The sequence below is a fragment of the Penaeus monodon genome, chromosome 11, assembly GCF_015228065.2.
Source record: "Penaeus monodon isolate SGIC_2016 chromosome 11, NSTDA_Pmon_1, whole genome shotgun sequence".
NCBI lineage: Eukaryota > Metazoa > Arthropoda > Malacostraca > Decapoda > Penaeidae > Penaeus > Penaeus monodon.
Window position 1 is genome coordinate 17,520,526 of NC_051396.1, and position 23,800 is coordinate 17,544,325.

The window sequence follows — 23,800 nt, forward strand, 5'->3', positions numbered from 1 at the left end:
TGTTGATATTCTGATTACTGGTAGGCTAGAGAAATTAGTGTTTTGTAAGTTTAGTCGATTGTCTTGATCCCCCAAAAAAATAATCTGGAGAGGCAGTAAATTTTGCGTTGGGTCCCGGGATGGCTTCCCCCCTTTACCCCCCCCCCCTTTGGTAACGACTTTTCTTGCCACTAACCTCAAGATATTTTCAAATATTAATATTCGTTCCTCTGAATGGTAATATTGAAAGCCTTGTGATAATGACACGATCTGCCTGTGGTGGGTCTTCCACTTGTCACACAGTTATGTCTTATTTACACGTCACATGTTTCATCCATAAGAACTTACTGTTACAACCCAGTTTTATAATAGCCGTGCCTGTTACAGTCCAGTTTTACAAGAAACAACCATGGAAAGTATTTTCATCTAAATGAAGTATACGCCTTGCCCTTGAAGATGGCTGCAGAGGGTGTGGAAACTACCCCCGTATTACTCGACGGTCCCCAGTAGAGGTTGTACAGTATTTGTTATGTTGATTTCGTTGCTGACCCTTTCCATTTCTCCTTATCCTAATCCCTCCCCTTTAAGTCATATGAGAATATTCCTTCAAGGATGTGCCTTTTCAAATGTACCTTTATTCTACTCGGATCTCACTCGACGTTGCTTTACTTTACAGGGTTAAGAGTATTTGAATCCAAAACGGAAAATATTTAGTAACAAGTTTTCTTCCATCATTGGTTTTGATCACACTTAACTGAATACAGTTACTGGGCTAAAACTAGCTAGTAATAAAGGTTACTCGGAGAAAGCACGAGTCTTGTTGAATTTGCTGGCCAATACCGTTTCCATAAACAGGACTGGAAAATCATAATCGCAGGGGGTGTAAAATGGTTAATGGTTAAGAACCAAATCACTGTGTTTGAGATCAGAGTTCCAGTATCACTACATGAAATAGTAATGAAAAGGGTAAAAAGGGTGGTTAATGTGGTAATGATTTGATGTGCTACACGTTAAAAGTCGTACAGCATTTTACTACTGTATGATATTGAAAAGGGTAAAGAGGGTGAGTAAATGGGGTAAGGCAAGGATTAATAAAAGTGGAAAGGGGAGGTTAAGGGCGATCAAGGCAAACAGAAGATACAGGTCTGTGAGTACAGAAACCACAAATATTTCAATGTAGAAGAGTAATTATGAAGCAATCACTTTGGGTTGGTCATGATTAGAAGGGTTTGAATGTCCTCAAGAGTTTCTTAGAGGGGGTTGGTTGGGGAGGTCTGAGAAACAAAGGTTTTCTTGTGAGGAGAAGAGGAGGAGACAAACGCTTGAGAGGCAGAAGAGGTAGGTGTAAGAGAGGATGCGATAGAAGATGGGGTGGAACGTTTTGTCTGTCTGATGCGATGGGTAGAGCGAGGAGGAAAGTGGTAGAGATTGGAGTGTCTGGATTTGGAATTGCAAAAGAATTTGACTGAACAAGTATGAGGTAGAAGTGAGAAGGCAAGGAGTAGGAGGAAGAGATACTGGGGGGAGATGCATAAACATCTTGGCAGAACGAAGGACAGTACTGGTGTAGGAAGTACGAGGAAAAAAAAACTTGTCGGCGTGCTTCCTGCCTGGCCTCGCGAAAAGTGAGGCCATGTTTGAGGCCGCCGAATGCTACCGCAGGCTAGAACTTATAGGTAGGAAAGCAACTACATTATGGGACCCACCACAAAAGGCAGGGTGGCCAATATGCCATTGGCATTGAAAATGACGGGGGAGGGGTCGATATGGTCGGACAGGGCAGGACTCTCGACCAGCGAGTTAGTGCTGCTGGGAGATGGGCAGTAAGGATGCAGAGTAGTAATTATGGAGGAGGTGGTTGAAAATGAACAAGACTGGAGGATGAGTTGGATGTTGAGGATGCTGGGAGAGAGGAAGGAATAGGTTGGGTAATGACCTGGGTGCTTTTAAATGGACTTTGCGGACAGCAGGTATCAAGGAGGGGTAAGAAGTATTCTGAGTTGTGATCAAATTTATTGGGACTAGTTGACAAAGTGGCAAGCCTCAATATCATTACCAGGTATGAAAAAAGTGAAGTATACCTGTATGTGGGGAAGATAAATGGTTTACCCTTCATGGCCTGAAGGGATTCCTTTTATCCTTTCAAGACGGCTGTCACAGTTAGGAAGTGGACAGAAATAGGGGTTGGAGAAAAGGAAAAGGCAAGGAGAAGGAGAAAAGACCATGCAAAATTGGTCGAGCCAAGGTAGGGGAGATCCCCAGTATAGAGCCTCAGTCTCCATCTCCTAAGCCCACCCCCCCTCCCCGTGACAACAACGGGCATGGGACTGGGGCGGGGGGGGGTGTAAAATGAGTATCACCACTTCATTTTAACATTCTTAATCTCAAGTTCTTAATTTCAGTTAAATTCTTAGTTATGTTAAACCCACTACAAAGAGAGAAAAAAAATATACATACAGAATACCTCGAGTGGAAAAAATCACAGTATTATCAAGCCAGCAGACCGAACCGCACCATTTGACTGCTGACTGTCTAGCGACTCCTTGTTTTGCGACATTAGTTTGTTGCTTATTTTGCTTCTCAATAAAAGGTTACATATCTAAAGGTTAAAAGCTTAATACATGTAAAACATGTATTCCTCTCTGAGCATTCTTTACTCGTACTTTATTATTACTTGCAAAATAAATGAGTTATGTTACTAATATTATGTATATTTATCAAAAGGTGCTAAGCATAGTAAAAAGTTCAATCAAGAAAGAAAATTTTCGAAGCTGAACCACATAAAATTCCTTCTTTTCTGTTTCTTTATCATTTTATTTTGGTGTAGAACTGCCAGGTGTGATTATATAGAATAGAAAATAGTATTAATCCAGTAGTCAATATCACACAAAATTGGTTCATGAATAAATCCTTATGGTCTACAAACTTTATTAACTAAATACCATACTATTAGAAAAAAATTATATTATATACAGTAATGTACCTTATTCCTATTGCATTGTTGTGTTGCATAAATACAACTCTTCATCTAATGGCGCCTCTACATAAAAATATAAATATGTCTGTTTTATTTACTGGTAACATTCTTTGTATTAAAATATTCACAATCAGTGATGACTCACAATTGACTTCCCTTTAAATCAAATGCAAGGTCTATAACTATTTAATTTCAAGTAATGTCACATATAAAAGTTGTATCTTTTTGTGAAAGTAAATTCTTTAGTCATGTCAAATACTTTAATCTATATAATTTCTTCACATTCTTTTTAATTACAGATTTCACATTATGATATTTTTCTATTCTCTGGGTTAATTTTAAATACTTTAAAACATTGACAAATGCAACAAAACAAAGGTTGTGCCAAAAACATCTCCAAAGTTCAAAGCAGGTAATCCAATGGTTGCTGAGACCAAGGCATATAAAACAAATATTTTATTATTTATAGCTCCCAATAAGAGTTATCAAAAAGAAACTCGAAAGCCAGGTACATTAATGTTTAAAGCAATTATTATTTTTTTGTGTTTTTATGTTTTATGTCTTACTTTTTCTGAATTTGAGAATAAAGGAAACCTGTGTACCACCTTGCTCACTGTAGTCATCTGTATCCACAAAAGTTTTTAAGGTTTTCAAGGGACAAAGATAACATGTTGTAAGGTCTTCATATACAAAATCAACAATTCATGATAATGCATTTCACTGGATACTGGTTATTCTACAATCATGAAGTAGACAATATACACAAAGGTAGTTAGTTGGAAATACTACCTGAGATAAAGCAAAAACAATCTGACTTTGTACATTCGTCACCGCATCACTTTAAAATATACATTCTAACTGGTCGTCCTATCTACATGCCATCATAAGCTGGTCCACCTCCTGCTTCTGGCACAACCCAGTTGATGTTCTGGGAGGGGCACTTGATATCACAAGTTTTGCAGTGAATACAATTCTGGGCATTGATCTGAAGTCTAACACCTTCGCCAACTTCTACAGGTACATACTCATAGACACCTAGGGAAGAGATTGAATTGAAAATATAAGTATTATTATATTCAACATTAATCATGAGATAATAATTTGATATCTTATCATATTTGTTGATATCAATGTACAAGCACTGGAATTTCACCAAAAGTAGCTTGTAATATATTTGATATATATAGGGTGAGAATGCATTTCCATGCTCGCTCAGTGAAAACTGATACACTAGGTATGCATTTCCCAATTCATATGTTTCAGAACAAGTAAATCAGAAAATACTGTCAAACTACTGGAACTAACCTGCAGGACAGAAACGTCCCTCAGGACCTTCATAAATGCCATAGTTTCTCTCTACTGGAATATCATCATTCTTCAGTGTAAGATGCGGAGGCTGATCGTTCTCATGGTTAGTGCCAGTCAGTGCAACAGAACTCAACAAATCAAAGCTAATTTCACCATCTGGCTTAGGGTAATCAATCGGCTTAGATTCTGCTGCTGGGTTCAGTCTCTCTGAATCCCGAACTGCAATGATGAAAAGGTGAATATGAAGATTAGATTAGTTAATATTTTGCTCTCGGGTGAAGAACAAAATAGTGAAGTGTATCTGTCTGACTTTAATCATAAAATGAGGCCTTTCTGAAAAAATGTAATGTACATTATATTATTCAATCAAACACACCTCAAAAAAACAGTACATTTCACACATTTTACCTGAATTGCTTGTTGTGACTACAAAATACTGAGTAATTATAGTAAGTCCAAAAATATTCTTTGCAAACACATATAACAGAACACGTAGATGTCTTTGGCAAGGGAGACTAAATGGCTGGAATACTGAATTAACCCCTTGCAGATGGGTGGCATGTACGTATATGCCATGGCATGGCTGGACTATCTGCCGGGGGCATGTAAGTACATGCCATGAGTTTTTTTTTTTGTTACAATCACGGCAAAATATTATTTTTCTGCCACTGAAAATGTAATTAAGTCGTTTTTAACACTCATTTTTACTATAAAAAAAAACTACAACAAACCTACCATTTCAACTCCATGATACCACACACACTGTGTATTTTATTCAGACCATAGAGCAAATAATGATCAACTATGGAGTCTATATAACAACAAAATATCCTTCAGTCTTGATTTAACAGGAAATATGGCAAATAGAGACTTTAGAAAATAATGATAACTGAAAATACAACAAATGCTTGTAGTATTACGAAGAAACGACAAGGGATGCTGGTATTTGGCATGAGTAGTCGCACATGCTAGGGTGACGAAAATGCAACATATGCTCGTAGTATTACGAAGAAACGGCAAGGGATGCTGGTATTTGGCATGAGTGGTCGTGCATGCTAGGGTGACGATATAAGCCCCCGGCAGCGGGGCCCGGGCCACTATGAATACTACCCGTTGGGAAAGGGTTAAGGAGCGGCTTTCTTGTCATGTTACTCTGTGATATACTGGTATACAAAATTTACAGCAAGCATGAAAAACAGTTTTTACATAGAAGTTACATACACAGACATTACCACAAACTCCACTGACTATACTGGATAGTTTAATTTGGTTTTATTCACAATGAATGAATAAAATCAGTAACAATGTAAGTAACATCCACATTAAGAGTTCAAAAGGTTTCTGAAAGCAACAGAATATGTAAAATTTTCATGCAGTTTTATAGGTTAATTCCTAGCACTGATATTAAAATTCAGGTATTAAATAAAAATAAACAGCAAACTCTTTTCATACATATTGCATACTTTTCTTCATATATTCCATTAAAAAAAAAAAAAAAAAAGGGACACTAAATGCAATTTCATAAGTGAAAATTCAAAAAGGAAAATGACAAACACACAAATTTTTAGGCACATGGAAAAATATGACACTAAATCAAAGTTAGGAAATTATATTATACTGGACTTAGTTTTCTTGTTCTGTAATTACTGAGATTTATGTGAATGAATTTATTATTTCACAATATTCTAAACTTTGTGAAGGAAAAAAATAAAAATCTACTTACTATAACACTAAAATCAAATCATTCCCACAATTATCATTCTGAAGGTCGAAATATTCTATGGTAAGAGTTAGTGACAATAAAAGTACTATACCTGATATAAGTAAAATTACATATATAAATAGCATTATACACTTCATTTTCTAGAAAAACTTCTACTTCTCCTCCAAACAAACTATCCCATATACGAACCTCCATGCTTGAGGGTCCAAGGTTCCTTTCCACGACCAAGGATATAGAAGACACCTGTGTAGAGGAGGCCACCATACAGCCCCAAAGGAGTGTGGAAAGAAGGCCTCACATTCCGCACTGAGTGTAACTCTTTCCACACCCACGAGTTCCTAATGTTCGCCTCATAACTCTCAGGATTTATCGCTGTCAAGGGTTTTAGTTCAGTGTGAGTTTTTATGATCTTAATATTTTTAAAAATCAAATCATAAGGTCTTCAACACTATTATATAAACTAATGAACATAATTCACTGAATGCATGCAATGAAACCTTACCTATAGCCTCAGCATTTTTCTCATCTTGCAAACACTCAAAAATACTCTCTGCAGCAACCATCGCACTCTTCATGGCATTGTGCGTGCCCTTGATCTTTGGCACATTCATGAACCCTGGCGAACATCCTACCAAGCATCCTCCAGGGAATGTCAGTTTTGGAATGCACTGGAGGCCTCCTTCGTTCAAAGCTCGAGCACCATATGAGATCCTATGAGGGAATGAAAAAAAAAGTCAACCACCTGATCACAGTTGGAAAGAGAGAGAGAGAGAGAGAGAGAGAGAGAGAGAGAGAGAGAGAGAGAAGAGAGAGAGAGAGAGAAAAAAACACTCCTTGTTGATCTCTTGATTTTGATCTGGTGAAAAATCTGATAAGTATAAATTTGCGCATTCAATGCTTACTTCAAAGTTCACCATCAAGAGAAGAAACATTAATCAAATCATAGATTTTATTAGGAAATTCTTCCACTTTTTCAGTGTGCAATGGTAAATACAATTGTTTGTTTTATCCACTGATAGCTCAGGAGATTAGTTAATGGGCATAAAAACAGGGAATAATATATAATCATAATAATTTAGCTTGTATTTCAGTCATCCATATGATCACATGTTACACTTGCACATTATGTCTGAAATAATTTTCCATCTGATTGCAGAGTTGATGTCACTTCTTTTTTATGAATGATGGGGTGATAATTGGCAACACAAATGTCACAGAATAACAAGCATGCATGCATACTAAGAGTCCATTAGAATCTTATTCAAATTCCATATCATTATCCTTATGTTATATTTTGTTATCATCATAATTATCACTGAAATTATTGTTGTCATTAGTCTTCCTATTCAAGGCAAGTACATCGCACTGTAATCACATCATCATGTTAAGGACATTTATTATTTAAATAACAATTCGAGGGGTAAGGTTAAGAAGGAAGGCAGGAGGGGAAGGTAAATGGAAGAGGAAGAAGAAAGGAAACTTAAAGAAGAAAGGGGGAAAAGGGAAAAAAAGGGAAGGGAAAAGAGCCTTAAACAGAAAAGAGAGATGGGGAAAGGGAAAAGGTGGAGAATTGGAGGGGACTTAAAGAGAAAAGAAGGGATGAGTATGGGGAAAGGGAGGGGGAAGGGAAATGGGGCTCAAACAAAAATAAAAGGGGGGATGGGGAAAGAATGAAGGTGGGGAGTTTACAGAGGAAGAGGCAGGAAGTGGGGAGGGGCAGAGCAGGCGAGGAAAAGGGAGAGGTAAGAGATGAAGGATAGGAAAGGGGGGAGGAGAGGGAGCATGAGGAGCTCAATTTAGTGTGTGTGTGTGGGGGGGGGAGTTTCCACAGGTTTTGCTAGTAATAATATCAAATAACAATGCCTCCAAAAACAAAAATGACAACATTTACCTGCTTCCACCACGAAGAGTCTTCTCCAAAGATGGATGATGCTTAAATTTCTGGAATTCACGGAAGGGGCTCAGGTAGGGATTGGTATAATCAAGACCAATGACAAAGCCAAGAGACACTAGTGGCTGTTCTTCATCAAGATGGTAGAGAAAGGAGCCACCGTAGGTATTTCTGAAAATATGATGACAAATAAAATAACCATGTAATTCTAATCATATATGTATAAGTAAATGTAAGGCCACACAAGTGCATGCCTGCAAATATACATGTACACTCTTATGGATACATATACAAGAAATGTCTCTCTTTATCAATTGGGGAAAAAAAAGATTCTTCCCACTTATTCCCAGCACTTTTTTTCTATCATGTCTGATGGTGAAAAAACAGCCAATATTTGACTATCTTGTCCAAAGACATCTTAATCATCCATGCATCAGAATCTCAAAATGAGTGAATATTATCCTAAGGTGGAGTAGCATTAAGCATAATACTAAATAACTGGATTGTCTATTGTTTAAGAAATCAGAATTCTATTTTCTATATGATACACCTCAATACATCCTTTGGTTCCACAAGACTACACTTCCCATGACTGCTATAGGCTTACTGAGGTTTATTACTAATACCCACTCACTACTCCCTGATAACCCTTCTACACAACCTATTGAAGTCTCAAGTACATGAAATTTATCTGTCTTCTCTTCTTAAGCTTTACAAATATATTCTATAAAAGCAATATAGTAGTTTTACACAATTCTGCCAGGCCATATTCTGTCTTTACAGAAGTCTACATGAATTCCTTATATCCTAGGGCAAAAAGTCCTATGTAGCAATGAAGGAAGGAAGGGAGGGAGGGAAAAAAATGTCTAAATGTATAAGTAAGAAAAAAATAAAAGGCACAAAATATAGAGAAGTAACACATGCAAAAAGCCCAAAAGAAGTAAAATTCAATTTAGCAGAGGACAACAAAAAGGAAAATAAATGGAGAAAAAAGAAAGATAAAAGAGAGGAGGGGAAGAAAACTCACTTATCAAGAGGCCATCCAACAGTGTGCTCAATCCTTCCTGGGTGGTGGTTCTCAGGCTTAACCTCCCATAACTCTTTCAGACCAATGCCATATGTTTGGGGTTCGCAGTTCTCACGGAGGTTGAACTTTGTGTACAACTGTTTGGCTAGATGTCCATGGCAACCTTCTGCAAAGACTGTACACTTTGCACGCAGTTCCATTCCTCGTGCAAAGGAATCCTAAAAGAAGAAAATAATAAATTTGAAAAAGTCTATTGCCAATATAATCATCTAATGATAACTAGCTACTGAAATTTAAATAAGAATTATATCAAATGTGTCGCTAAATACAAATTTTCCTATCATTACTGAATGGAAACCAATTCTAGTCCTTCTTACTTATTACTTGGAAAAAAAAGCAAGCAATGATAATCATAATTACGATACATATAGACACAATAACTTATACTAATACACACAATAATGATGATTATAAAAATAATGGCAAATAATTGTGGTTGAAACTAAATAATCTCTAAAATATCCTAGCTAAGGGAAAAGCATGGAACCAGATAATTATTAACACAAAATTTTGCAGAGTTATTCACAAACATGCAAAATATGTAAGCAGTAATAATAAATGGCCCTCACTCCTCCTGGCAGAGAGAAAAAAAGAGAGAGAGAGAAAGAGAGAAAAAAAGAGAAAAAGAAAGAGAAAGAGAGAGAAAGAAAGAGAAAGAGAAAGAGAGAGAAAGAGAAAGAGACAGAGGGAGGGAGGGAGGGAGGAGAGGAGGGAGAGGAGAGGGAGAGGGAGAGGGAGAGGGAGAGGGAGAGGGAGAGGGAGAGGGAGAGGGAGAGGAGGAGAGGGAGAGGGGAGAGAGAGAGAGAGAGGGAGGGAGGGAGGGAGGGAGGGAAGGAGGGGGAGGGAGGGAAGGAGGGAGGGAGGGAGGGAGGGAGGAAAGGGGAGGGGGAGGGAGAGAAAAATGGAGAGAGGGAGAGAGAAAGGGAGAGGGAGAGAGGGAGAGAGAGAGAAAAAGAGAGAAAGAAAGAGAGAGAGAGAAAGAGAGAGTGTTGCTGTAATTAATCAAAAAATCATAATCTTACAGAAGGAAAATCAAAATAAAGTCAACAAACTTGGCCTACAATTATATAATCATAAGGTTTATCATTTGAAAACTTGAAAAGAGTTTCTAAGCTTAGCCACTGATGACGAATGGCAACCATGAATGTCATGGTGAGGGTGGACATGTTCTAGAGCACCTATAGCTTACACAGCATTACAATGAAGGAACCTCTAATGACACTGAAGATTTAGATTTATTTGGATGCTTTATTATTAAACAAAATCTGGCTACATGATCTTGGCATTACAGAGGATAAAATATGATCTTTATTAGTGCAACAAATAATACAACAAATAATGATGCAAGACATCAAGGGTCATACAGAAGTATGGTACATTTTGGCAAAAAGAGTAAAAATTAGTAAATCATTAAAACAACCTGTGTTCTAATTAGTCCTTGCCTAAGGCAAGGATTAGTAAAAGGGGGAAAGGGGGTTTAAGGATGAAGGGCAATTGATAAATGGAATTTATGCACTGAGGAAGGAGAACAAATTGTTAAAGGAAAAAGTGGGGGATTCTGTGAGGAAGAGGGAAGGGAAGGGAAGGGACCAGGGAAGAGGGAATATGTGAATAAAGGCAGAGCTCTGGGCTGCAGTTAAGCAGGAACAGGAAAACAAAATGTGTGGGACTGAAAGAGAAGCATTACCTGAGGAACATGACATGAGATAGGAATGCATAAGGCAAGTGTGGCCAATATGCAAATGAGCCTATGCAGTTTCATTGCCTCTGTTCTAATGGAATTGAACTGACCAAGGGGAGAAGGAAAGTTTTATAGTTTGTAATTTATTGGTGATAAGACCTGACCAGTTGGCAAAGAGGAAATTCTTAAAGTAACATTAATAATTGGTAGCTGGAATAAGTGAAAAGCTGGGTTGATGGAATGTAGACAAAGTGAGAGCATGCTTCGGTATCATTACTGATAAGGACTGTATGAGAAATAGTGGGTTACAGGGAATCAGTAAAAATAGTGAAGGATAGGGAAAGGAAGGAAGACAAGCATTGTATAGCAAATGGGGAAAGTTAAATGTGTAGAATGAGAAGGCTGCAGCAAAACCAGAACCAGAGAGAGATTTAGAGTCATCTGCATAAAACAGAATTTGCCTGGATCAGGGAAAACAGAGAAACAAGTACAGGAAGAAGTTATAACAAAAGGAGGGTATGAATGGGCAGAAAAAGGAAGAGATCAGAGATAAAGAAAAGGTGAATGGGAAAGAGGCATACATGCAAACAAAGAAAGGAGTAAAAACAGGGAGGACGAAAAGGTAAGAGGATTGAGGGACAGTTAGTTTGGAGAGAGAAAACTGGTGGAATTGTGCATGGCTATGAGAGAAAGGAAAGGTAAGACATCAAGAAAGGGATGGCCTGATTCAATATACAGGCTCTTAAGTGGAGAAGATTGGAAGGTGACTAGGGCTAAGCAAAGACCACAGTGGCAGATTGTATCAGTGTGAAAAAGGGGAGGCAGAAGCAGGAGAATAGATATGACAGCCATAGTCAAGAATGGAGGGATCAGGGTAATATAAAGAGGGAGGAGAGTTTTGCAGAAATGACATCGAAGAACTTGCCACAGGGACAGCATAATGTGGGAAGAACGGGTTGGTGCAGGTATAGAGGGAGGGATAGAGTGTGTTGGGAGGAAGAGCTGCAGGGGGAATATGAGGAGAATGAGGATGGATGTCAGCAATCACTTTAAATATATGGGGCATGAGAGTAGAGGAATTGGAGGGTAGATGATAGAGGGGAACATTCTCTTGCATCCTATTTAACCCAATGGGGCCGGGTATCAAAACTCTCAGCGTCATAAACTCTAGTGATTTCTAGCAAGGTCCAGATGCTGGGTGCGGGAGTCCACTACATGCAGCGGAACTTCCCACTCCATGCGCTCTGGTGCATCACTGCACATACAGTTGTATGCCACAGACCAAGCAAGTTGTTATGATGTGTGTACACATGACCCGTTGGGATGGGGTCAAGAAGTTAATTGGAAGAGGATGTGGTAGGAGAAGGGGTGGAACACTTAGATCTGGGGTGTCAAACATGCAGTTCCGTGGCACATTTGCTATTTCAGTCTTACAGTCAGCTGCTTTACACAATTAATTAAGCCAGTCCTTTATTTTTATACTCCTTTTTCTGTAATTGTAATTTTGTAATGAGTGAAATAGCCTCCTACATTTTTATGGCCATTTTTGTTGTGTTGACTCATTATTATCTGGCCCATATACTACATACTCAGGTAAAATATGGCATCCTTGGGTAAATGAGTTTGACAGCCCTAATTTAGATTGTCTGGTACTGTAAGTAAAGCAAGGAGGAGGAAGTGCAGACATGAGGGAAGTGGTTGAAGACTGGTGTATCTGAAATTAGAATGGTAAAAGAATTTGCCAGGGAGAGAAGAGGCTAGAGGTGGAAAGGTGTTGGAGTAGGGGTAGGAAATAATGGGGAATATGTAGACACCAATTTTGAAGAGAGGAGACTAATGGAGTGAAGGACAGCACTGGATTAGAGAGCAAGAGAAAAATCTTGCTGATGTGCTTCCACATGATAGACTTAAGTTAAATTTTAATTTAATTTGAGAACTATCTCAACTGTGAAGTGACAGTGCTTAAGCAGGGTGGCCAAAATGCAAACACTTCCAACACTGATGGGGAAGGGGTCAATAAGGCCAGACAGGGCAGGACACTACATCAGTAGAAACTTCATGGAAGAGGTTATATCTACAGAAGCTAATCTTGGCAATATTAGTATAGGACTTACAGTGGCCTCTGGGAGGAATAGTGTAAAACTGTACTGCTACTGCATCATAGTCAACTAGGCAGATATGTAGGTCGTTTTCACAGTCTGACCAATCCTTGTTGTAGACAGGGCAGTCAGCTGGGGAGATGGAAACTAGTTCCAATACAAGTATTAAAGGAAGAGTGAGGCTGGGCAGTAGTAGGTTTTCAAGTGAGGTCAACCACTGTAGATAGTGCATTAGTTTGGGACTCAGATGACACTGTGACAAGGTGTGAACAAACTTTACCTACTTGTTTTTTTGAGACATTGTTGGAAGAGTAGGGTATTGTAATCTATCCCATTTGGCTGGGATAAAAAGATTCTCCAAAGGTTTGTAGAGATGGGAATAGTGAAGGGATGAGGATGGGAGGAACGGAGTGGTGTGGAATGTACTAGTATTGTGGGGAGAATAATACAATTGCAAAATAGTAATAAGGGAGAAGGCAGAAAATAGGAGATGAAGTGGAGGATATTGGGAGAGAGAAAAGGATATATGGAGGCTGCGAGTTATGACATAGACCAATCATTCAGGATAGGTCAAGCTGACAAGGAGGAGGGTATGGCAGCAATGTTGTGGTTGATCACAGGAGAGTCAGGTATCAGGAAACCAGAGAAGTTAATAACAGACAGGCTAGCTGATGAATGAGTAAGCCTCAGTACTGCTAATAAAGGTACAAAATCGTCATTATTGACCATGAGCCTGAAATATTGGGGGTAAAAAATGGTCTACCCATAAGGAGTAAGGGCATGAAAAATTGGTTGAACCCAGGGATGAGGTTGGGTGGGGGCTGCAACAAATAAGCATTAAATAAAATCTATCTTATATAAAAACTAGTTACAAATATCTTCATGCACACCATGAAAAAGCCTTGAAAATCAAACAGTGCATTATTTACAGACCTTTGGAGATCCATCTTTAGCAATTCCCACGTCGCTGGTGGCCACTCCTGCCACCGACCCATCTTCGTTGTACAAGATCTCGGATGCAGGCGTCCCTGGGTAGATCTCAACACCCAGTTCTTCCGCCTGCTCCCCAAGCCATCGCACAAAGTGGCCCAGTCGAACTATGTAGTTTCCATGGTTATGCATTGGCATACCTATAAAAAAATATATAGTTGATAAATAAAAAAAATTAAAAAATTAAAACTAAAACAATAAAAACCATATCAATAAAAATAACAGTATAAAAAAAATTAAAAACAAAAAACAGTAACAACTGCAAAATTTAGTACAATAACAATGATAATAATGGTTAAGATACTAAAATTGAATCCCCATAATAATATTAATTATAACAAAACTGAGACATCTCATTATTATACTAATCCTAATAACAATTATACTTATATCAAGAATAAGAATTGTATTCTTTATCATTATAATCATTAACATTAACATTATTATTATCATTATCATTATCATCATTATGATTATTACCATCACCATTATTACTATCATGGTCATTAAATTATCATTACCATTATTATCATTGTTACTATAATTTTCATTATTATTGTTAGCTTTATTGATGTTATTACTGTTATCAATATTATCATTATTATACTATTATCACTATTATCATCACCATTATTATTATTATCATTAATTACAATTACTAATATGATTACTACTATCATTACATTCATTATTACTATTATTACCATTATCATTATTAATATTATGTTGTCATTATCCTTATTACTATCATATTCATCTTCATCATTATTATCAATATTATTATTATTATTATCATTATTATAAATATTATCAATTACTATCAATTATTATGATCAATATTTATCATTATCACTATAACTATCATCATTGTTAAGCCCTATTAACCACAATCATGGTGTACTGCTTAACATAACAAGCAAGTACTTATAAAAATCATGCAAGGCCTGTCAAAAAGTGGTGGATTTTCTTTCCAGTGACTACTTCATTATCAGTTAGACTTACGCAGTGTTCACTGATGTACCTAGCCCTGTCTGGCAAGTCTCCTTCAGCCACATCCAAGATATTACCCCCTTACTCCCATTCCCCTTGTAGGTCCTCCTCCTAAAGAGCCAATATTACACTCGGATTCCTGAAACTTTCCCTCCATGGTACTGCATGACATATTTTATCCAGCCAAACCTACTCTTCAAATACATTATTATCATGTGTCTGCATTCTACTATCATTATGTATTTGGTATATGATAATGCAATATACATTTTCTGGTGTGTGAAAAGCGAGTTCTTAAAATGCCAGCTATCGAACTTTGCTTGGTGAAACTGTTTTGCAGCCAATGGACTACCAACTGAAGGATTAGCAGTTCTAGATCCAAATATTATCACCACTAGCATTATCTAAATTACCATTGTCATTGTCATTGTCAACATTGGTATCATAATAATCATTACTATTATCATTACCATTATCAATACTATTATTACTATCACTATTACCATCATCAATATGATCATCATCGTTAATAATATAGAAATTTCACCATTAAAAAAAATAACTATAACATCAACATGGACCAACTTATCAATATCAAAACTGCTAAAAAATATGGACTACAAAATGAAAATCTCTCGCACCTGGCAAAATGGGTATGTTGATCCTTCCCTTCTCAGTCAGGAACGCGAACTTGTCCTCCTTGACAGGTGTGTTTAGAGGAGCTCCTCTGTCCATGTAGTCAGGTATCAGCTCCTTCAAGGCATGAGGTTCCAGGCATGCACCTGAGAGTGTGTGTGCACCTGGGGATTTTGAAGATCTTTTAAATGTGATGTCAATGAGGATAAATGCAACAATCAATAATAAACTGTTAGATACTATTTTAAATTCTTAAATCTTTAATTTTGGTATAAATGAAAAATAAAAAGAATGAAAAAAAAAAAAATCTCAATAATAAGCACAAATATTGAAGTGAAAAGAATACTGAAAAGTTATCAAGACTTATCTTCCACTTTAGCCCAATGTCTGCATGTTTATGTACTGTCCCTTTCAGATTTTAGTGAGCTTTGATACATACAGATGGCTCTGCGTGTGCTCAGTTGGCCCTAGTGACTTTGCCTGACTTCCCCATTTCTTGAATTTGTCGGAACATGTGTTTTTCTTTGCGATACTTTTAATATCGGCATTGTTGTCATTCTTGTTAATATTATGATTATCAAATTGTTATTAAAATATTAATAACATCAAAGACAATAAAATAATAGAAATGAAGCTTTCAAAAAATCATGGAAAGGGGTAAACAAGTGAAATAGATAAGACTAATAGCTGACTCCTTGGTGGCTAAGCAATTGTAGATCCATTTATATGTAGAGACAATATATAAACTTCTATGACAGTGGGCATGGCATTGTAATCTTGCCACCCACGCTAATTGGGTTAACAATAACCTTAATTAATTGTTAAAAATACTAATGATTTTAAGCAAATTTAAGTTAAACCTATTACTTTAATATTTAACGTCATTATCACCACTACAACCTACAGCAAAATGCAAATACACCATCAAAATAATGACCCCAACCATTACATTATTATTGCACTAAAATTACTTGTGAAAGCCATTCATTCTCATGACTAACAAACCTAAAAAAACTCAAAACAGCAAACTTCCACAAACTAACTATTGTCCAACCACAAGCACATCATGTAAATATACCAACAAAGAGATAAACAAAAATAAACACTTATAGTTAAATACTAAAAAAATAAACAAAACCGTAGAAAACCAGTAAAAACAACAATACATCGGGGACACACGAAAGGAAATTCTCACCGATATCGGCCGCCTTCTCCACAACCATGACCCGGATTTCCTTCTCGTGTTCCTGGGCCAACTGCATGAGGCGGATGGAAGCAGACAGTCCGGCAGGTCCTCCGCCCACAATGACAACGTCTGCTTCGTCTGCGTATCTCTCCATGTCCACCTCTTTTGGGGATGAACGAATAATACTTGTAGTACTGATTGTCAAAGTGATACAGATCATTTTTGCATATTAGTGGTACCTTTTCAGGCTTACAATAATAGTATGGGAAATTAGTAACATAGCAAAATGGAGAATAGGCAAATGGCTTCTAGGATATGTCAAATAAAGAAAAAGAAAAAAGAAAAAGAGAAAAAAAGGATTCTCTCTCTCTCTTTCTCTCTCTCTATGTGTATATATATATATATATATATATATATATATATATATATATATATATATATATATATATATATATATATATACATATATATATATATATATATATACATATATATATATATATATATATATATATATATATATATATATATATATATAATTCACAGAGCCACTATAGTAACTCCAAATACTTCCATCCAATTTTCATTCTATTTCCAAAACTTTTTGTAGGACATCAAGTGAGAGCAACAATATAGCATAAAAATCAGGCAAAAAGGAATGTCATAACAAGTATTTCATAACATAATTGACTGATATACTGATATACATATGGGCTGATACTGATTTTGATACTGATGTACACTGATGTATGTCATATAGTCTGACTGTGCAGTGCTCTTCATAAGAAGTTCTTAACTCTAGAAACATACAATAATGAAAACACCAACATGAATTAAGGCCTGAAACACTTACCTGCCCATCTTTCATCTCCTTCTCTTGGTACCACAGAGTAATGTGTTGTTATGCGTTGTGGTGCACTGTCAGAGTACAAGCGCTGTATCCTTGCGGCATTGCGCAAAGTTCGAGCTGCAACAAAAAAACAGATTAAGGGTTCAAAGAAAATCTGAATTTCTCTGTTCATTCAATGTAGAAATAACTATTCTAAAAATTCTCCCCTGTATACCTAGGAATAACAAACTTTACCTCACACTCCACTGTCTCATGTTTTGAGAAGGGTATTTTATACCTACTTCTATGAAACAATTTGCTATTAACATTTGAGTTAAAAATATATCATCTAATAATTACATACATTTTGAAAGAAATATAGAAATCAAGATATCAAAAGTCCAAACATAAAAAAATCTTAAAAGGTTTTATTAACAGTTTTACTGTCACAGTGGTATGACATATAAACAAGAAATCAAGAAAGTCACAAGAAAAAGAAACAAATTCAAGATAAAAGCAATTCTCATATCTTATCTCAACTTTCTGGAAAGTGGAAAGAATACCTGATAACAGACAAATGACAATTAATCTTCCCAGTCACTACTCACCTCCCATCTTACTTTTAATTTTGTAAAGCTATGTAACTACTATTCTCTCCAGTAACCAAACTATACAAGTAAACAACATTTACAACATCAAAAAGCTGTTATGTGCCAATCACACCTGTGTTCACGGAAGGAACATTTTAAATTTGTGAATGCAATTATAAATTACATGTCTATTTATAGATTTTGCAATGCTCTTTCAATTGCTCAACATATGCACTGATTTGGACATCTTTAGTAAAATTTCAGTGTCTAAATTAATTCATTTATTTTTCTCAAGTATAAATATATGAAGTATATTTATGGACTTTTCTTTTTTTAAGCATATAAGAATTTCATTTATGTAAAGCCATCACATTATCACATATAACAACAAAGAAGCCTTTAGTGAGCTAAAGCATATAGTTACACCAGCTTTGACTTGCACAAGTATCCTTTGACACTTCAGAATAGGGAAACAAACATCCACCATATATATTCCGGCAAAAGCAATAGGACTGGTTCTTGTATGACACTGAAATACCAAGGAGGTCTACAAGCTCTATCTTGCCAAGGAGGAGGATTTTGCTGGTGTGCCATAATTTTACAGTCATTGCATCACTTAACATGCTGACACCAGAGTGCTTAAATACAATGTGTACCTTCCACTGTGGTTTTGCTTTGTTACTTGACTAAAGAAGCTTTCATAGTTAATTTTTATGGTATGGATGCACTAAGCTAGGGTAAATTGAAGATAATAGTCTTGTAAAGGACAAAAAGTTGCAGTTGTTGGTACAAGAAATAATTTGCACTCTTAAACAATAATGCCACAAATAAAGAAAAAAGATTGTGGAAAGTGCTGCTCAAAGCCTATCTTGCCGTGCATACTGAGGTGAAGACAATGGGGGGGGGGGGGGCAGAGCTGTAAAGAATTACCACTTTCATTACCGAAGGGATCAATTATCTGGCTTTCATGATCATTATTTTGATTACTCTCATTACTGCTGATGCTATAAAGACAATAACGGTAAAAAAATAATGACTTTAATAATGATAATAGTTACAAAAATAACATAAGAAAACTTTTTTTTTCACAAAAATACAAAAATAAGATAAGCAGGTGAGGTCTGGAAAGCCTAGTAAATGACTACTTTGAGACTAAGCACCTTTGGAATTGTGTGGGGGAAAAAAAAAGAAAAAAAGTGGAGAGTATGTCCCAGTGCCAATGGGTTAAGTGACCATGGGTGTGGCACTGAGTTTGTTTTCTGCAAGTGGAAAGGAAATTTCAGTGGGATGACTGAGGAAATCTGTTTATAAGCTGTGACAATTCTACAAGGGATCATGTATCTTTATAAGGGTATAAAACAATAGAAAAAAGTATACAGAGGAGGAGGTGACTGCAAGTGAATATATATATTTTTTTTTTTCACTTCACTAATTCTTTCCAAATAAGGTTATAACTTCCCACCCCATGTGCAAAGCCTCCATGAGCTATTTATTCAAATGATATTCATAAATATTTGTTTTGCTTTTTTTATTCTTTTTATCTCTTTATTTGCTGGTTCAGTTGTAAGTAAGCTCCCCCTTTCCCTGTCACAATGGGAAGAATTGGGACAGGAAAGAGTTGTACAATATCACAAGCAGTAATATCTTGCCTTAGTTGTTTAATAATTACTTTCTGGGATCTTCAGCTGTTATTCATTGCACATTGCAAGGATTTCTTCAATGCACATTGCAAAGATTTCTTCAATGCACATTGCAAAGATTTCTTCATTGCACAGACCTTGGATAAAGGTTTGCATGTTCCCATATCCCTAATTTTTTTTTGACACCACCAAGCACCAAGACAAGCCACTGCTAATTAAGTAATGATCAATACATACATAACTGAATCAGCTTTACTGTACTGATACTGGGGAATGAGACTATATGAATGTACTTTTCCATGATCTATGTCAATCCAGAAACAGAGCCCATGCTAAGATACTTATAAACTACAGCAATGGTCATACAAGCAAGCAAGCAAGCAAGCAAGCAAGCAAGCAAGCAAATAAACACACACACACACACACACACACACACACACACACACACACACACACACACACACACACACACACACACACACACACACACACACACACACACACACACACACACCTCACTATTTTTCCTCGGCAACTTAATAAAGTGATCACACCTCTCTGATACTAAAGTCCCAATATTCTTTATTTCTGATGTAATTTTTAAACTGCCCTGATTATTTCTTATAACAGTATCCATAGATTTACCGATCCAAATGCAGCCACTACATCAGTGGTTCCCAGCCTTTTTCATTCTGTGGCCTCCGACCAATATATAGTAATCTCCATGGCCCCGTTCAGTGAATGTCATCTTTCCAGATTCAGTTGTCTCTTGTTATGAATAGTGTTAATAGCTATAGGACAAGAGCACTTTATGGAAAGATTCCAATCTACTGATATGTGAGAGATAATTATGTGTAGGACTGTAGGTGAGAAGAATTTCAGTTTAATTTAACATCAAAATTTTTCATAATGCTCCATGGTTCCACAGATAATATCCCATTTCTCTCCTGGGGGCTTGGCCCCCATATTGGAAACCCCTGCACTGTAGGAATATCTACCTTTTCCTATTAAATCTTTACATTACAGATGCAGTAATTTTGTGGAATAGTGTCGCATAACAGATTGCAACAATTTTGGTATTAATGGATTCCTCTCACTCTCTACTATCCAAATATATTGAATTATGCCACAGAATGCCCCCCCCCAAACCCCCACATGCTTGGCTCCAATATCAGGGGAGAACATGAAAGGTACCAGGGAAATTGCTGAGTAAAATATGAATAATACACATAGAATCAGTCACTGTATTGTCTAGTGCAGAGAATGTGTCCCCTCTCCTGGGGGCTGCCAGTCCTCAACCTCTGCCCAGGAAAACAAAAATAATCAACTTATTCACAGAAGGATGGAGCGTCAGACAGACTCAGCATCAGGCACTCCCCGTCAGTTATATACTCTACACTGCCGTGAATATGCAAAGGATTTTTTGCTTTCCTGAAAAGGGGGTTAGGGAATGGAAGTCCCTAGGAGGGGGGTCACAGCCCCCTGTAAAAGACAATATAGTGACTGATTCAGTGTATATTATAATTCTTTTATTCCGCAATTTCATCGGTATATTTCATGCCCTCTCCTGCAATCAAGGGTTTGGGGGTCATATAGAATTATTCTTACATACATGTGTATTAAAGGGTGTGAGGAATCCATCGATACCAAAATCGTCCCGATCAGTTATGCGACACTATTCCAGAAACTTAGCACAAAACCTATTCAATAATCCAAGTTGCCGTGACTGAGTGTGCCCAAAGGAATGCTGGCTTGACCTGCCCCTAACGCCGCCTGGGAAACTGCCTTCACCTCGGTATGCATGGCAAGACAGAGCTGACACTCGGGAGCACTGAGTTGACTTAGGCTTCGATAATACAACCATCACTAACTTAGATGAATAAGTTGTATAACTACAACTTTTTAAAACTTTCATTTATTTACTATCTATTATTAGTTCATATATACTGTTACCACAAAGGTATTTGAATGGTTCTGGCGTATCATGGCACACTGCCGTCTGCCCTGACAGCGCAAAACTAAAATCTGAGCCAAAATAACATTATTTAACAAGGATAACTGGTTTTGTAACTTGAAAACCTTCGAGGTGTCCGTGAGGTAAAGGCACTTTTGATAACATATCAATGACCCCCATTACTTTACACATATAGAGAGATCGCACTGCAATTGAGTTTCCTTTCATGTTTAAAGCTCTCCCCGATTAGGTTTCACGATAAATAGTGTGAATAAGCTCACCCGCAAGCAGCGAGCACCTCCTTCCTACGAAAGCCATGGTCGTCTGTCCCCGATTTCAGCTGATGCCTAGACATTCAGCTGTTTCTTTAGCCATGTTGTCAACTGTTAATTAATCTTATACTTTTATTTACCTAACTCCACCTATATGATGCATTATTTCGTGCATTTTTTTCTAATCGTTGATCTCAGATGTACTTGCCTTTTTAGCACATGTTAATGATAGAAGATGACGCTGTTAAAAAAGGCCCCAATACATGCTAACATGTCTCTAAGAGTTACATATGTGTCTACGGCAGAGATGGGAGCACCGCAAGTTACGCAAAATTCGAATGCACGTTATATATATTTCATAAGATAGAGCTAGCTTTAACTTTGATGTTCTTCATTATGCGCGTGTGACAGAAGGTTTTCTGAATTACCAATTATGCTATAGTGTGTGTAGCAGGTTCAATGCCCTGAATTTCTTTTCGAGTTATGTCATCTAAATTCACCAAATATCATTTGTTTTGACTGTAAAATCACCAATGGTCAATTTACAATCTGTGTACATCCACGTATGATAATGTGCAGTTGTTGCCGAAGATGACAGAAGTGCGTAATATCTTTCGCAACAGATTTCTATCCTTATCCTGCAGAAACTGTACTTTTTTGGATATGAAGAAAATAAGTTCAGTTTATACATAGTATAAAATATTTTATAAAATATGCACATGGAAAAATTCTGTAACATGATGCCCTGAAATGTAACTAGCGGGTGTATTGCGCATTATCAACAAGGGTACACAAAAACAAAACAGAAAACTCCGTGTGTATCTACATACATACGTTATTATCATCTTAGCGATAATGATAATGATAATTACGATATTGGTAAAAATATTTGTTATTTGAATTTTTTCTGCCTCGTCAACACTAAGGTCATTAGCGGCGTGTACAAAATATAGAAATTGGGTAAGAAATGTTTGTGAATAATCAAATATATTAGACATCAAAGGTCAAAGGAAGTATTGTGGCGAAAGGGGTAAATATGAGTTGACGATTTGGATAAGTGGACAGAATAAGGGAATGAAGAAGAGGAGGAAACGGAAAGAAGAAGAAGAAAAGACCTGGAAAATTTGGCGAGGCGAAGGCTGAGGTCGAAGCCCTACACCGGGCATCAGTCTCCGCCTCTTAAGCCCCCTCCCCCCCAACGGCAACAAGGGATTGGAGGGGTAAACACAATAATAACTGATGATGGTAGCAGCAGACAAATAGGCTTTTAAATTAGATTAAACCCGTCGAGATTTGCGTGGTGTAAACTTGCAACATCTGTGGCAGGGCCTTGATAAGGGCCCAGTGCCCGGCCCTTACATAAAGTCACCTTAACATGAAGATTAAGCCCCCTGGAGTCATGCAAAAAAATCATACGGTTCTTAAGTAATTTATCCCATTTGATCAGGGGGAGTTACTGCTCTCACGTTTTTTATATAAGCCAGTTTAACCGTTCCTATTGTCCCGTATATACCCCTTAAGAACTCTTAACACACACATTTTAATTTGTGATAATGATGTTGGTTCTCATGACAACTATATTGCTATGCTTGTTATTACTGATTACTTTTTAAAAACTAGATGCTATTTAATTAGATAGTGTATAGCGGAAATGAAGTTGATGAAATGCTACTATTTCGTCAAGACTCAAAGACCCCTTTGAGGTACTTGGTGATGGGCAAATCTATTATATCCTAACCGTTTTGTGATTACATAAACCACATTTTCCACATCTAACGCCCCTTACCCAACGGTAGGTAGTCCCAGCAAGAACATTTGCAGATGGAAATGACATTTCTTTTTAGCGTTATGAATTCATAAGTTTAGGTTCACAGGCTCGAGAAATGAATGGCACAGCACGTAAAAGTGTATGTCAAGATTCGTAATGGCTATACCCACATCCATAATTCAGTGATATTTTTATAAGGT

General features: G+C 37.0%; 1 protein-coding gene across 1 annotated transcript; it reads right to left on the minus strand.

The window, feature by feature from the left end:
* Positions 1 to 2,890: 2,890 nt before the first annotated feature.
* LOC119578783 (electron transfer flavoprotein-ubiquinone oxidoreductase, mitochondrial-like) lies at positions 2,891 to 21,944 on the minus strand. Its single transcript, XM_037926406.1, has 11 exons — positions 21,842 to 21,944; positions 17,401 to 17,514; positions 16,557 to 16,709; positions 15,367 to 15,525; positions 13,679 to 13,875; positions 8,906 to 9,123; positions 7,879 to 8,049; positions 6,490 to 6,698; positions 6,177 to 6,359; positions 4,262 to 4,483; positions 2,891 to 3,991 (listed from the first exon to the last, which is right to left on the minus strand). Exons 1-11 carry the CDS (start codon positions 21,876 to 21,878, stop codon positions 3,828 to 3,830), a joined length of 1,827 nt encoding a protein of 608 aa, XP_037782334.1. The 5' UTR covers positions 21,879 to 21,944; the 3' UTR covers positions 2,891 to 3,827.
* Positions 21,945 to 23,800: the final 1,856 nt, after the last annotated feature.

Coding starts and splice junctions, on each gene's coding strand:
- LOC119578783 (XM_037926406.1), bottom strand. CDS start 21,878: ATGGCTTTCGTAGGAAGGAGGTGCTCGCTGCTTGCGG. Junction 8,050..8,905: donor GTTGGATGGCCTCTTGATAA/GTGAGTTTTCTT, acceptor TCATATTTTCAG/AAATACCTACGGTGGCTCCT. Junction 6,360..6,489: donor GAAAAATGCTGAGGCTATAG/GTAAGGTTTCAT, acceptor AACCCTTGACAG/CGATAAATCCTGAGAGTTAT.